Here is a 14,410-nt window from a genome sequence, read left to right as displayed (position 1 = left end):
AGTCAATGCTAATCTGAAGATATTCATCAAGAGTCCTCAAAGTCTCTTCTAACCCTCTGGATTTAAATCATAATCTGTTCACTCTAGAATAAAAAAGATGTTTAACCCATTTGCCATGTTTTGAAAGTATTTCCAGCTATCCAGAAAGTACATTTTATGTAACATGGGACATTTTTCTAACCTTAACAGAGACGTTTTGTAGCTCAAACCTAATCAAGCGTTTCACAACGTTAAACTCTAAACTTGTGGCATTGTGCGTTTCTGCAAGCGTCATAAGGGACTGATAAGAAAGGTATTTAGGAAATAATATTGTTTTGTTCAGAAAATGTTGAAATTCAACACATCATGGGGTTTGCAGAAAAATACAATGGCAACATTTTTTTCTGGCGACTGGTTTTTTTTGTTTTATCCAGATGGTAAGAAGAGTCTTTGAGGATTGTGTTTTTTCAAAGATCACTGGGTATTTATTATTTATTTTTCTGGGAAAAAGGCTTACCTCTGTGACTTGAATGTAAATGTAATACATCAGAGGCACAAACTGGGACTAGCTTTTGTAGCGTCTGTTTTTTTCTTTTGTCAGAGACTTCCAATGTTTGTGCTCTAAGCAATACTAAACATCGGACCAAGCAATCTCTCTATTGAAAGCACGAAGATGAAACTGATATCAAGAATTCCCTCATAATAAGTGTCTATACAACATTTTGAACTACAATTCAATGTTTAAATAGCCTGATATTAATAATGGATGATTATTCCAAACGTTTCAGAGAGCAGGGAGTGTATTTTTTAGGTTTTACACCACTCGTTTTTCAGGGAAAACCAGGGCCAGGTGACATTCTTGTTCTTCTTTTGCACATTAGACAACTGTTGTCCTGGGTGGAAGCAAATTTAGAAGAAAAGCCCTCTTTTCAATGCATCTTGCTGCCATAACCTCACTGAAAAGGCAGCCCATGCACCTTCATCATCTTATTACCCCCCAACACCTCTTTTGACCTCTGTTTTGATCTCAGCCAGCGCGGAATGAATGGATTCCATTTATTATTATTTCCAGTCTAAAAGGATCCCCTTGCATTGATAATCCCAAAGCTTGGTGTAGATGTTGGGCCTATATATATCAAGGAGGGGGCTGAAATAAGAGGATCACGACATGATACAGCTCCACAGTCAGAACAGGCAAATCAGAGAATGGAGCTTTGTTTCCTCACCGAGACAACTTCACAAGCCATCCGTGGTCATCCTATGTACGGAGAGGAAGGAGGGACAATGTGCCAACGTGTGCGTACTGATATAGAGCCAGCTTTGCATTTACAACACGACTAAAGGGGCTGGTTCTCCTAACCGTCCAGGATCTTCCTAAAGGGGCATTTGCTTGTAAAGAGCGTCACCTGACGGTTGCTGGTGGGTTTTGCAGATGGTAGGCTACGTCTACAACCTGGATGTAGCGGTGAAACGGGTGGAGCCAGACAGCTAGGGCGTATCTCCACAGTTGGCTCCGTGCGTCCGTGTGTGTGTGTGTGTGTGCGTGCACGTGCATGCACGCTCGCGCGTTAGTGTGTTTGCATGTGTTAGTGAGTGTCCTCTTGTTAACAAACCATATGTCACACTTTTCAGACTGATCGGAGCGTTTTACGCCTCAGTTGAGTCGCGCAAACTGAATAAAGCGGTTTGTGATCGGCTTTTCTTCTCGGAGAAGGTAAGACGTGCACAGTTGTGCTTTTTTTCTGATCAATTGTTCCGCGTGTGAAGCCGCTGCCGCGTGAATGGGAGGGCGAGGGGGGCAGCATGGACGGTTTTCAGCCATGAATTGTGAGTAGGAAGTGGTAGTGAGTAGTGAGTAGTGAGACGCACATGGCCCGGATCAGGAACCATCCGGCTGATGCAATCCAATCCGAGGAGACCCGTAAGCAGTTTGGGTGTAACTTTTCCCTTCATTCTGTACCCGCGGACTGTTAACAGGACGTGCACGTGCGACGCTAAGATCCTCGCGACTATCTAAACGGAAGTAGGTGTGTTTACATGCTATACGTCCGAAACATTCCCCTATATAGCACCCGTGGTGTGTGTTGTGTGAACTCGTGTGAACCCACGCTGAACCCCCCACACACACGTCATATATATGAGCATTAATACGCATGTTTCATCCGTGTGAAGTTTTCTGTGGCTGAAGAACAAAGCTTGGACTAAGAGTCTGGAGCGCGTGGAAGACTTAAACATATGTCTGAAAGTGCATTTATGTGAAGCTGTGAGTGATGCATTCAATTACATTTGATATTAAATTGCCAAATGTCGTTTGAACTGTACAAATACAATATTAGTTAATCGTCAATCCCGTTAATCGTGCTAATTTAAGACCAAATGAAATCAAATGTATAGCATGAATCAGTTAAATCAACCTTAATCATCTATCATTCAACAATGACCTGCTGTGCAGCCAAATCATGAATGGCAATGTTGACATAATCCCAGGCTAAAGGGGACATCTTGACTTATGTAAAGTATGATTAATTTGTGCTGTAGACAGGTTTTTCTTCCCTGCAGTTATCACATGTGTTTGAATGAAAGGGAAAATTCTTCAATTAAAATAACAGCTGAAACATCCTCTAAAAAGTAGGATTTGGTTTCATCTTCTTTCATCTCCAGTACTTTTTCTGTTGATCCCATACATTCTCTAAATACACAGACTTTGCGGAAACAGACTAAGAAACAGTATTTTATTAAAATCTGACCAATTTTCTTTCCATAAGAAGCGTATGCAGGTTTAAAGTGGAGTAAGGGCCATAATTTTACTTTTTTTTTGTACTTTTTGAGACTTTAAGCTGAAACTGTGACAGACGTCATGGCTATACTGCTTCAACAACCAGGAATATATCTGTGCAGTGATAAAACATTGTGTAGATGTCTTAGATATCTATAATGAGGCAGTTTATTCATATCAATAAATGGAACACCTGTGCCTTTATATAATAATGGAATAAAATGGACATGTGTTTGATCACCTGCCAAATACATGTGAATTTATCAGTTTTTCCAATATTTAGGAGCAGTGTTATGGACACAGTGCCAGCTGGTGTTCAGACACTTATCTGAGTCTGAGGGCTGTTGCTGAAAACTAGGGACACCTTAACTATTATTCTAACTATAACTATTATTATCAGATTAAAACACACACTCTCACACTCTTGTGAAGTTAAAGTCTATAAAATGGCAGTCTCACATGTTTTGGGGGTGAAAGTTATTGCGTAGATGCTTTTTATGGTGTTACTGTGACATTTATGCATAAAGTCACAGAGTACTCCATGAGGAGGGCAGGCACAGAATGTAAACACTGAATCAGTGGGAAGCCAAGGTCACGTCAGCTGAGCTCTAACGGGGTGGGGGGCTGGTTTTGAGGTTGCACCTGGCTTCAAACTAAGGTGTCAATATCTCTAAATCTACATTATGGATGATACTATTATTGGATGTACTGTGTATGTGTCCTTTACGTTCAGCCATTACACTGCTAAGGAATGGAGATGTTCATTCTTCACCTGCCTGCGTCTTAAAACTGAATGTTTGTGGAGATCATTTATTTGAGTTTCTCCTGTTTGCTTACACCAGGGGCATGTTTGCTCAAGAGCCACTTTGAGCCTTCTGTCTGTGAAAGTGTGAACACATCAGCAGCACTTCGGCCTAATATAGGCTGTAGTTCCTTTTCTCGTGGCTGGCTCTTGTTACAGTCTGTTCTTCGAAGCTTTAATGTTACAAGGTCATTGTGGCCCTACGGATGTCAATAAGGCCTACATGTTTGGGGAGCCTCAGTTTGTTGGCTTGTGTCCTTCTTCTGATCACCCTCGCGTGGTACTTTGTTTGCCCCGTCTCCAATCACACCACAAGGGTAGGAGCGCTTTTTGTAGTGCTGCTAAATACCCTTCGTGGGCCAAGTGGGACGTCAATGGTCTCTGCTGAGCAACTCCATGCATATAAACAATGTCACTGCCAACATCCATGACTTTTGGAGGAGCAGAAGTATTTTGCAAAGGGAAAACATGTGACTGCTTTTCCATATTCAGCCACATGGCCCACGTGTGTGCGTCATGGGCAGGTGGCGGGTTTGATGATTGGCTGAGAGGAGGGCAGGGCTCTACCCTGCCCACTCTCCTTTTTTTAGCTCACTACATGTCTCATCTTGTGAATGCTCCACTACGATCTGAACCCCTCGCTGTTCCCACCCTTTGTGGCCGGGCCGCGATGTTATACATGTCCCAGCTTGTGCATCAAACGAGGACATTTCTGTTAAAAGTACACAGGTTTTCCTTCGCCTCAGCTTAATGTCAACTAGCAGGGTTGTTTTGACCTCTGCCTGGTGGTCTAATCAAGCCTTTAGCCCAGTGGATTGTGTGGCTCAAACTGTTCAGGTCATCATAACCTAGACAGACAACAAAAAGCAATGCAACGGCAGCTTTTGTCTCATTTAGTCCTTGAGTCTGGTTGTCTTTTGGAAGAATGTACACAACTCCCATAGGTGGTGGAAATGGCCGTCTGCATGTTCACAGAGCATGTGATTGATATTGTCTTATTTCATTGGAATTCAAAGTGTATAATCAGCACCCCAAATCTGGATTTAATTTAATTTAAAATGACTTTTTAACTCGTATTTCTGTTGTAAGAAGGTAAAAGAGTACACTTTTTTTTTCATGACTTTACTAGAGAGCCTGCCACTGTCAGTCGCTGTTGTTCGGGGGGGTTTGGAGGCCATGTGAAGTGTCACTGTTCTATTTGTGAGCTGGATACCTGAGTGGTTTGTACACTAACAGGCGTCTGAGTCACGTGTCCAACCAGCGCTTGTAAACGTCTCCCAGCTCTATCCATCCACAGCCGAATGGAAATAAGTCCACAGCTACACTCCTGGAGAACGGGGTCGGGGGCTTTTTAAACTGAAAGAACATCCGTTTGTCAGCGAAGACCGAAGATCTGGTTTTTTGTTTTGCGTTGTGAGAGTGAGTTGGTCAGATCGTCGTCGTCTATGTTTGTTGTACTGTTTTTTAAAGAGGCTTTGAAATCGGATCCTGGATTGTCGGGATTATGCCCTGAATAGCAATGTCATTGTTCAAATAATGTTGTTGTGAAACCTCTGGCAGCATCAGAGTTTAGTATCTTAAAAAAACATTTTGTTCATGTGCCTTAATTTGACATATTGGTATATTTTGATGAGAAAAAACATTTTGTATCTTAAGTAGGTTCATCTCGATGGGGATTCAGCTGACTGGAGTGGTACTGCTGCCTGCTCTCTCACCTGGAACAATATATGTTAAAAGAAAACTGTAATTGAGAAAGATAACCCAAAAGAAGTATGATCCACATAATGATGTTCTAGAATATATTTGCGCATACTGCATACTAGGGTATGTCCAATCAGAAGTTGTTACATTATTTGACTATGTCTAATGTTAGTCTTCAGTCAGTCACTTCAAAATTTAAGCAAAATTGAGGGTAATTCAATTAAAGTGAGCAGCACTTGGGATTAAATTGTTTTTTTGTGGCAATAAAAACTAGCATTTTGTAGCCATTTGTTTAATCAACTCAACTATAATCTCTTAAAACATTAAATGACGACAAGTAACAGTTGGGAGTTGCCTGATCTGAGACAGTTGGGAGTTGCCTGATCTGAGGCCAGTTCTTTTATTTAATTTGTTCCTCCTTCTGTTTGATTACATGCAGCGTGATATCAGTGCTCACAGTCATTTTGTCTCATTCTATCAACAGGTAAGTTATCTCGTGCAGAGCTTTTGATGCCGGCCAGGATGATTCTGGCAACACTAAAGGGCGTTGGGAAGCAGCTCCTGCGGGTGAAGGTTGTGGACTGTAACTCGGATGACTCCCGCTTGTGTCGATGCCTCAACACGTTTGACCTGGTGGCTCTGGGCGTCGGCAGTACGTTGGGTGCTGGAGTCTACGTCCTCGCTGGCGCCGTAGCCCGGGACAGCGCCGGACCCGCCATCGTCCTCTCCTTCCTCATAGCTGCCCTGGCCTCGGTCCTGGCTGGTCTGTGCTACGCCGAGTTCGGAGCCCGTGTCCCCAAAACTGGCTCGGCTTACCTCTACAGCTATGTGACCGTTGGGGAACTGTGGGCCTTTGTCACAGGCTGGAACCTCATCCTCTCTTATGTCATTGGTGAGACACAATTAACAAGGAAGTGAATGTGGTTATTATTGTTCAGTTTACATGATATAATCATAATAATATCCTCGACAGGAACTTCAAGTGTGGCCAGAGCATGGAGCGCAACCTTTGATGAGCTGATTGGACGGCACATTGAGTACTTCTGCAGACGTTACATGACCATGAACGCCCCGGGGGTCCTGGCAGAGTATCCAGACATATTTGCCGTCTTCATAATAATCACTCTGACAGGTAAGGAGCAGTTCATATATATATATCTGCTAAAAATGTTTGTCTCATTTTTCATTGTCTTTCTTAACGGCTCGCAGGTCTGCTGGTATTCGGAGTGAAGGAGTCGGCCTTTGTAAATAAAGTGTTCACCTGCGTCAACGTGGTGGTGCTGCTGTTCATGATCATCTCTGGCCTGGTCAAAGGAAACCTAAAGAACTGGAACGTGAACCCTGAAGAAATCCTCAATGCCACCAGCAACTCCAGCCTCAAGTAGGTGAAACGCAGAGCTTATTGTTAGTGTGCGACGTGCCTTACGATTAGGACTGCAGCTATGGAATCGTTTTGTAATCGAGTCATCTACCGAGTATTACATCGATTAATCGAGTGATCGGATACAAAATTAACATTATATATAGTTCCCATATACACTGTTCATTCCTTAACACATTCGGTCACTGACTGTAAACGGGAATGAAGATAAGAATTCCCGTTTTAAGAATTCTGATTCTGAATGATGACGCTCCGACAGTAAAGGCAGCGTTCCCAGCCTGGTTCAGGCTGTACTGCATAATGTAAAACCGGAGACGGAATGAAACAACCACTTAGTAAAACTACGCCTGACTGGACCGCCCGGTTCATGGAAAGTGGTCCGTGTGGAACAACGATCCCTGCGCTGAGCTGGCAGCGTAATGCTGAGATAGGAATTGAACAAAGCTTTGAGGCCGAGTTGTTGCCTCAAGCATTTTTTGTAATCTAGTTACTCGAGTAACTGTTTCAGCCCTACTCATGATCAACTTGTTTGTTGTGTTTGAAATAAACAAACGTTCTTCCTTTTGCTCCCAGTGTGACTCATACCTTACCATCCGAAGAAAGCATCGGTGCTGGCGGCTTCATGCCTTTTGGCATGACCGGAGTCCTCTCTGGTGCTGCCACCTGTTTTTATGCATTCATAGGCTTTGACTGCATTGCTACTACAGGTGAGTGGGAATACATTAAAGCAATAAGCAACACAGACTCCTATCCTCTCACATCTCCTGTTCTGTTTCCTCCTCCCCAGGAGAAGAGGTGAAGAATCCTCAGAGAGCCATCCCTATTGGCATTGTGTCCTCGCTTCTTATTTGTTTTGTGGCGTACTTCGGCGTGTCCGCGGCCCTGACTATGATGATGCCTTACTACCTGCTGGACAAGAACAGCCCACTGCCAGTGGCCTTTAAGTATATAGGCTGGGATGGAGCCACTTATGCAGTGGCCATTGGCTCGTTATGTGCCTTGTCGACCAGGTAAGAGGCTCTCCTATGCCTAAGTCATAGAGGACTTGCAAATGTTTAGATGCTTTTTTTAATAAATAATCAATTAATGTGTAGTACTCTGATTTTTAATGCATTGTCTTTTATTTAATTCAGCACTTTTCAACAGTCCACTGTTTTATATTCTAACTGTGTGCGTTCACTTGCACGGCATGCTTTTTTCTCTCTCTCCCGTACTAGTTTACTAGGCTCCATGTTCCCAATGCCCAGAATAATCTGGGCCATGGCAGAAGATGGCCTGCTCTTCAAACGTTTGGCCAAAATCAGCAAACGTACCAAAGTCCCTCTAACAGCCACAATAACATCCGGTGTTGCTGCAGGTGAGGTCATGACCTAAACCTACTAACTGCTCGGGGTTTCTATCACGATTAGCCAAGAAAACACGTGGCCTCAACAAAAGCACTCGACCAAAATCAAGATGACGAAACAGCATAAACCTTCTTTAATTATTGCCATGTACAAATCTGGCACAGGAGCGGTCTATGTACAGCATCCTGTGTTGTTTAACAGGATGTTGAGGCCTGGTGTGAAACCAAAGTTCCCGAACATTTTCTTTATCTCTGCCTCCTCCTCCTCCTCCCTCCTTCATCCTTTGCTTAGTCTCCTTGGCTCCATGTTTCCACTTCCACGCATTATCTTTGCTATGGCTCGCGATGGTCTGCTCTTCTCGTTTATGGCGCGTGTCAGCGCGAGGAAGACGCCCATCATCTCCACCTTGGTGTCAGGGCTTATGTCTGGTACGTTGGCTGAGATGAGGTGCCCTCTTGGGGTCAGGAGGATGGTGGCAAAATCACACCAGGTTGTGAATAAATGGAGCTGTGCAGTAATAGTTTACAAATGTGTATGAATCCTCTAATAATTGGATTAGTTAGGTGTTTATCATGTTGCTGATGTCTTTTTTTTCTCCTGTGTGTCCTGCAGCTGTGATGGCTTTCCTGTTTGACCTGAAGGACCTGGTTGACCTCATGTCCATTGGCACTTTGCTGGCCTATAGTCTGGTGGCTGCCTGTGTGCTGGTCCTCAGGTAGACCTCATCTGACCTCCAGCCTCACTGGATGTTATGCATATTATCCTGTATTTAATGCTTATTGGATTATAGATATGAATCATCATTGATTTGAATGAGCGTCTGTTTCGCCGTCTGAAGGTACCAGCCTGAGCAGCCCAGTCTGGCCTATGAGATGGCCAGCACTCAGGATGAACCTGAAGTGGCTGAGTCCTTCAACGAGGGAAACACCGACATACTAACACAACCAGATGATCGCTTCACCATCAGGAATCTCCTTTTCCCTTCAAATACAGAGCCGTCCCCTCTGTCCGGCTTCGCCGTCAACATTTGCACCAGCGTACTTGGTGAGACATTTTAGAAATCCCAGGGAAAACTGGATGAACGTGCTTGAATATATCACCTGCTCACTGATCGTTACTGTTTTTCTTCTTCCCTCCAGGTGTTTTGGTGTGTGTCTTCTGTGTTGTAGCTGTTCAGGAGCAGGCAGTGTGGACAGTGGCTGTCCTCTGCTTTCTCATGGCGCTCTGTCTGATTGTCACCTTCATTGTGGGGAGACAGCCGCAGAGCAAAGCCAAGCTTGCCTTCAAGGTAGAGTGTGTTCTTCCACCACAGACTTCTCACATTATTTCATAGTCACATGTACGGTTGCAAAGGGGCGGAAAACTCCTGGTAAATTTACGGAAAGTTTCCGGTAAATTTCCACGGGAACTTAAGCTTGGGAATTTGGAAACTTGCCATGGGAATAATGGGAATTATGGGAATTAATGGGAATTTAGGGGAACTAACTGGGAATATATTATATTCAAGCATAAATATGAACAGATGTCATAAGAAACAGATTTATTTTAAAGTTGAACAGAACATGTTCTAATTAGTTGTTTCATGGGTGAAGTCAAAAACAGGAATGTTAGGTTCAATATATCATCTCCCAACCGCACTCATTCAAAAATGGAATGGAATGTTCCCATTCATTGTCTTTGTAAGAAGCCGTGCGATGCCGTCACGGAGCAGCGAATTTCGAGAGACGGAGCGCCGCCGCCCGCAAGCTCTCGGAAATCTTTTAAACTGACCGTCAATGCCTTCAATAGTCTTTGTGCTTCAGGCTTAAAAGTGTGGTCCAGTCTTCTAGTGATCTTCTGTACATGTGATGGAGGCATGCACAGTGCCAGTAGGGGGCGTGGTCTCAATAGCCGTGCACTAAGCAGTGTGCTCTGTGCATGTGGTTGAGGAATGGCATGGATATTCAAGTGTATTTGAATGGCATCTGTTTGTTTTAGTCAAGATTATGCTACAAAATAACTTTCCTCAAATATATTTAAGTCCCCTTTGTACGACGGCGTATTAGGGCCACTGTCGAAAAAAAAAAAAAAAAAAAAAAAAAAACGGAGCCGAGAGAGGTGGGCAATATTTTGAGATTAAAAGTCGCAAATTTGCTAGTTTATTACGATGCTAACAACCGGCATTTATGCTAGCTAACTTCCCATGAATGTAGCTTTTATCTTTCTAATTAATCCATCCCGTGTGTCAATGCTTTGCTAAGGTCCTTAGGGTGATGGCTCTTGATGGTTAGTGTTGGTTAATTTTATATGGGCCAAATTGTCATCTTACGGTATGTGTGTTTGTTGATCGGATGGTTTGGCTAAGCTAGCGGTCATAGAGGAAGTAATCACGTAGCTTGACCCAGATGTTTGCCGTTGCTATGACAACAAGTGAAAGCTACCGCTAGCTAGCTTAGGCAAACTACCTGCTCAATAAACACAAATAAGATGACAATTTGGCCCAAATAAAATTAACCAACAATAACCATCAACAGCCATTACCTTAAGGGCCTTAGCAAAGCGTCACACGTTGGGATGAATTAATTAGAAAGATAAAAGCGACATTCGGAAGCGAAGTTAGCTAGCATAAATGCAGGTTGTTAGCATCATAATAAACTAGCAAATTTGCCACTTTAAAACTCGCAAATTTGCGAGTTTTTTCTCGTAAATTTGCGACTTTTTAAACTCGTAAATTTGCCACTTTTTTCTCGCAAATTTGCCACTTTTTTCTCGAAATATTACCCCCTCCCCCAGGTCCGTATTTTTTTTTTTTTTTTTTTCATACTTGGCCCTAATACGCCGTCGTACCTTTGAAGAGCCAACCATCAATTTTAAAAATTCCCAGTTTATTCCTGTTTATTCCCATTAATTCCCATAAATTACTTTTGAAAATTCCCGGAATTTTGCAACCCTAGTCACATGTAGCATACAGTGAACAGCAAACATCAACAAAGTACAAGTGAAAAGTGGTATTTATACTCCAGAAGTTACCGTCTATTTATCAAAATGTAATATTTCCCATGCTGTAGTTTTCTTTACCGGGGTATTTCACGAGTTTCCCCTAATTAGTGAGTGGTTGTTATGGTTACTTGGCTTTTCAGTGCCAATTTACCACTCGTCGCCAACAAATAACATCAATCGTGCACTGTTGAAGCAGTGAAAACTTTAAGTTTGTGCTTAAAGCTCACACAAAGGCTGCTCAACACAAAGGAGGCCTGTTTTCACGGCTCATTATAGCTCATGGAAATCTGAGCAATCCATTAATTTCAGTTCATAATTAAAATGAACTTGCAGACATGTGAAATTTGATATCCCATCATTGCATAACTTATATTCCACCTTATGGTAGGCGTCTGAATAAAAAGATGCAAACACAATATGCCGTATCTTCTAAGAAGAGATTCATCAAATAATGACAGAATACGTGTGATGTATTCAAATTCCTTTGCTTAGTTTTCAGGGATGTTTGGAGCTGATAGTCATGGATTTCCCTTCAACATTCCCCCCTCAGCCGTTATTCACAAGGTGTTTGTGATCTTTTCTTTATCTCTAAAGTTGTAATGTTGAACACACGCTCTCTGCTCACAGGTTCCCCTGCTGCCATTACTCCCAGTCATTAGTATGTTCATCAACGTCTATCTGATGATGCAGCTCGACAGAGGAACCTGGTTGCGCTTTGCCATCTGGATGGCCTTAGGTACTTTGGATGATTTTCCTGCCGACAATGCCAAATATAATCTCTGCTGTTCTTTTGAAAATGAGTTAATGTCTTTGTCGCGATGTTTTTCCGTAGGTTTCTTGATCTACTTTGGCTATGGCATTCGCAACAGTGCAGAGGCCGCGTTGAACCGGTCTAACACCTACACGCCCGCCTGCTCAATAAATGGAGAGCCCATGGAGACAGAGAAGGAAGCCTTCATACACGACACGCTAACCGCCACCGGAGACGACGATGAAGATTGCTGAGGAAATGACTCTCCGATCCACTCTATTTTCTGTTGTGGTAAATTCTCAACATCGCTGCGAATCCAGGAGACTTTTATGTGTCGAGTTACTCATGATACAAGCCAAAAAATATTTATCAAATTTTAAAAGGCAAATTAGATGTAAAAACTTTTTTTAAACAGATGAGTCTCCATACATCTGAAAACCTATATTTAATATCAGAAAACCAATTTTTTCGGTGAAAGTATTTTTGTATGTTTTGCACCTTGAACACAATTAATTCGGTGGAACCAAAGCAACCAAAGGCAAAGCACAAGTAGCTTTAACAGCTCTGTTCAACATTCATCACATACATCATTATAGTCCACGATATATGAGAACGATGAGCCCAATTTCTGTAATAACAGAATTTAACTTATTTTTGCCAGTTCAGCATTAGGTACTGCTCTTTTAGCTTGAAATTGCTCAATATGTTTAAATGACGGCTGTTTACAGAAAATACAGTTACATAACCATTTTGCTAAAAATTACTGAGGCTCTTTTTTATAATTTTTAGGCAAATTTGCATTGATTTTTGGGAGATTTTGTGGTAAATCATTGTCACTTTTTGTCATGCTGCATTAGGAAGCACAGTGCCGGCTACTGTGTCCCAATCCCATTGGAGATTATTTTACGTCCCTTAATTTCACAAATTTTATAAATTTTAAAATCGGCAGATAATTATTCTCAAAGTGAGATTTTCGCTGTATCTTCAGTGCTTTCTTGTGTTGTAAGTTTGCCTCAGATATTAAGCTTCTGAGAAAATGTACTGTATAGAAAGCACAACACTATATCCTACCTGTGTTTTACAATAACAGTGCAACTCAGAGTAATTCATCCTACTACTAATAATCTGAGGTCGCACTTTGTGTGGTTCCTCACAGAACACATTTACCAGAAATCAAAAACTATAGTATTGCCTCCATCAGGTAACTGCATTGTGTTACTGGCTGAAGAGAAACAAACAAAAAAAAGCTGCTAATGTGGAATATTTTATCAGGTACATCAGAGAATGTATTATAAGTACATATTTCCAAAATGTTGGACCTTTTTGGAGGTATGATCTTGCTTGAAATCAGCTAGAATTGTGATATATATATATATATATATATAGTCTGTATATAAAGTGTGTATTTATAATCTGTAAGGGCAAATTCATTGGTGCAAATGGTGCATTTTCACTTTTTAGTTCACATACATCTGAATGGGCTGAAGTACAGTTTCCAAAGTGGTAATATATCTGACAGACATGATTCAATGATTTTGGAAAGGCTTGCTGATTGTGAGTGTGTGCAGATTCCCAAGGCAGCTAAAACCTGAACAGACATGTGTGTAAACTAATGAATGAAAATGCAACAAAGTGAAAAATGCCTTTACTGAGTCCGTTTTTAAATGAACACTATGATGAAATCTAGTCTTTTTTTTTGCCATTGTGTGTATTGAGAGAAAGTATTGATGTTGCCAGAAGCCAAATTCTGTTCCATTTAATTGGATTATGCATCAAAACAACATTGCAATTCACTGGCAGTATTGCTAGATTGCTTTGTAAATACACACGGTGTCTCACATTTCAAGATACTGAAGCAGCATTGTAAAATAAGTTGGTCCTGCAGAAATGTACTGTTTTCCATCCTCAACTTGGCTTTATCTAAATTGGCAGGTGTTTGGATCAGTGGGACTTTATCACACGTACATTTTGTTACATCCATCATTACCTGATTTAGAAAATGCCAATTTACAACATTTCAAGTCAGTTTTGTAAATAGTTACTGCCCATATTACAACGTCCACTTGTCTGTCTGTCCTATCGCCCCTCAGCTTTTATTGCAAGCATTATGTAAATTAAATAATTAATGCAAACTGTGCCAAAAGTCTTCCAGCTGTGAAGCGTAAATAGATGGAATATATTTGTTTGAAAGCACAAAGTAGTCGGGATTCATTCAGTGGGTGAATATCGTCTCCCTTTGAAGTTAGATGTTTAAATTAAACCTAAAACATTATTTGCCCTTGACTTTGTCTAATTTACGTCAACATGTAAACATTTGTGTGCTGCACTATTTAAAAACTTTACGAAGTTTGAAAGGGAGATTTCCGATGTCCTCATCCTGTTCCGTTATATTGAAGGTGAAGGTCACCTGTTCGGCATGTGTTGTATTGATGTTGGTTGTGGTTTGTGAAGTTACTGGTGTAAATAAATAATGCTGAAAGCTAAAGCCACAGACTGGCATTGTGAGATTCCCCTGTTTTTTTTTCTCCACTTTCTTGCAGTATGTGTTTAGGTTTAATATGTTTAAATAGTGACAATAGTTTTGCCTACTGTGTATTCTCTTGATAATGTAATACAATATAAAATCATAATAATAATAGATATTTTATGGAACGTTTGTAAAATACACGTTGTAATAATGATCCAAGGAAAGTGT

At 41.5% G+C, this 14,410-nt stretch overlaps 1 protein-coding gene across 2 annotated transcripts; it reads left to right on the top strand.

Moving 5' to 3' along the window:
• The first annotated feature begins 1,553 nt into the window (after positions 1-1,553).
• LOC311019537 (high affinity cationic amino acid transporter 1-like) lies at positions 1,554-14,205 on the top strand. 2 transcript variants are annotated; one of them, XM_084019058.1, is made up of 12 exons: positions 1,554-1,693; positions 5,743-6,150; positions 6,232-6,390; positions 6,468-6,639; positions 7,213-7,346; positions 7,427-7,649; positions 7,857-7,996; positions 8,598-8,700; positions 8,824-9,029; positions 9,125-9,273; positions 11,592-11,700; positions 11,797-14,205. In XM_084019058.1, exons 2-12 carry the CDS (start codon positions 5,769-5,771, stop codon positions 11,967-11,969), a joined length of 1,950 nt encoding a protein of 649 aa, XP_083875184.1. In that variant the 5' UTR covers positions 1,554-1,693; positions 5,743-5,768; the 3' UTR covers positions 11,970-14,205. The 2 variants fall into 2 exon arrangements, with proteins under 2 accessions (XP_083875184.1, XP_083875185.1); XM_084019059.1 differs by lacking the exon at positions 1,554-1,693 and adding an exon at positions 4,959-4,976.
• The last annotated feature ends 205 nt before the right edge of the window (positions 14,206-14,410 follow it).

The sequence above is a fragment of the Eutrigla gurnardus genome, assembly GCF_963514095.1.
Source record: "Eutrigla gurnardus genome assembly, chromosome: 10".
NCBI classification, from domain to species: Eukaryota; Metazoa; Chordata; class Actinopteri; order Perciformes; family Triglidae; genus Eutrigla; species Eutrigla gurnardus.
Note: the sequence above shows the minus strand (reverse complement) of the source record. Positions and strands in the feature narration are given on the sequence as shown.

Coding starts and splice junctions, on each gene's coding strand:
- LOC311019537 (XM_084019058.1), top strand. CDS start 5,769: ATGCCGGCCAGGATGATTCTGGCAACACTAAAGGGCGTTGGGAAGCAG. Junction 7,347..7,426: donor TGACTGCATTGCTACTACAG/GTGAGTGGGAAT, acceptor CCTCCTCCCCAG/GAGAAGAGGTGAAGAATCCT. Junction 7,997..8,597: donor AACATCCGGTGTTGCTGCAG/GTGAGGTCATGA, acceptor TGTGTCCTGCAG/CTGTGATGGCTTTCCTGTTT.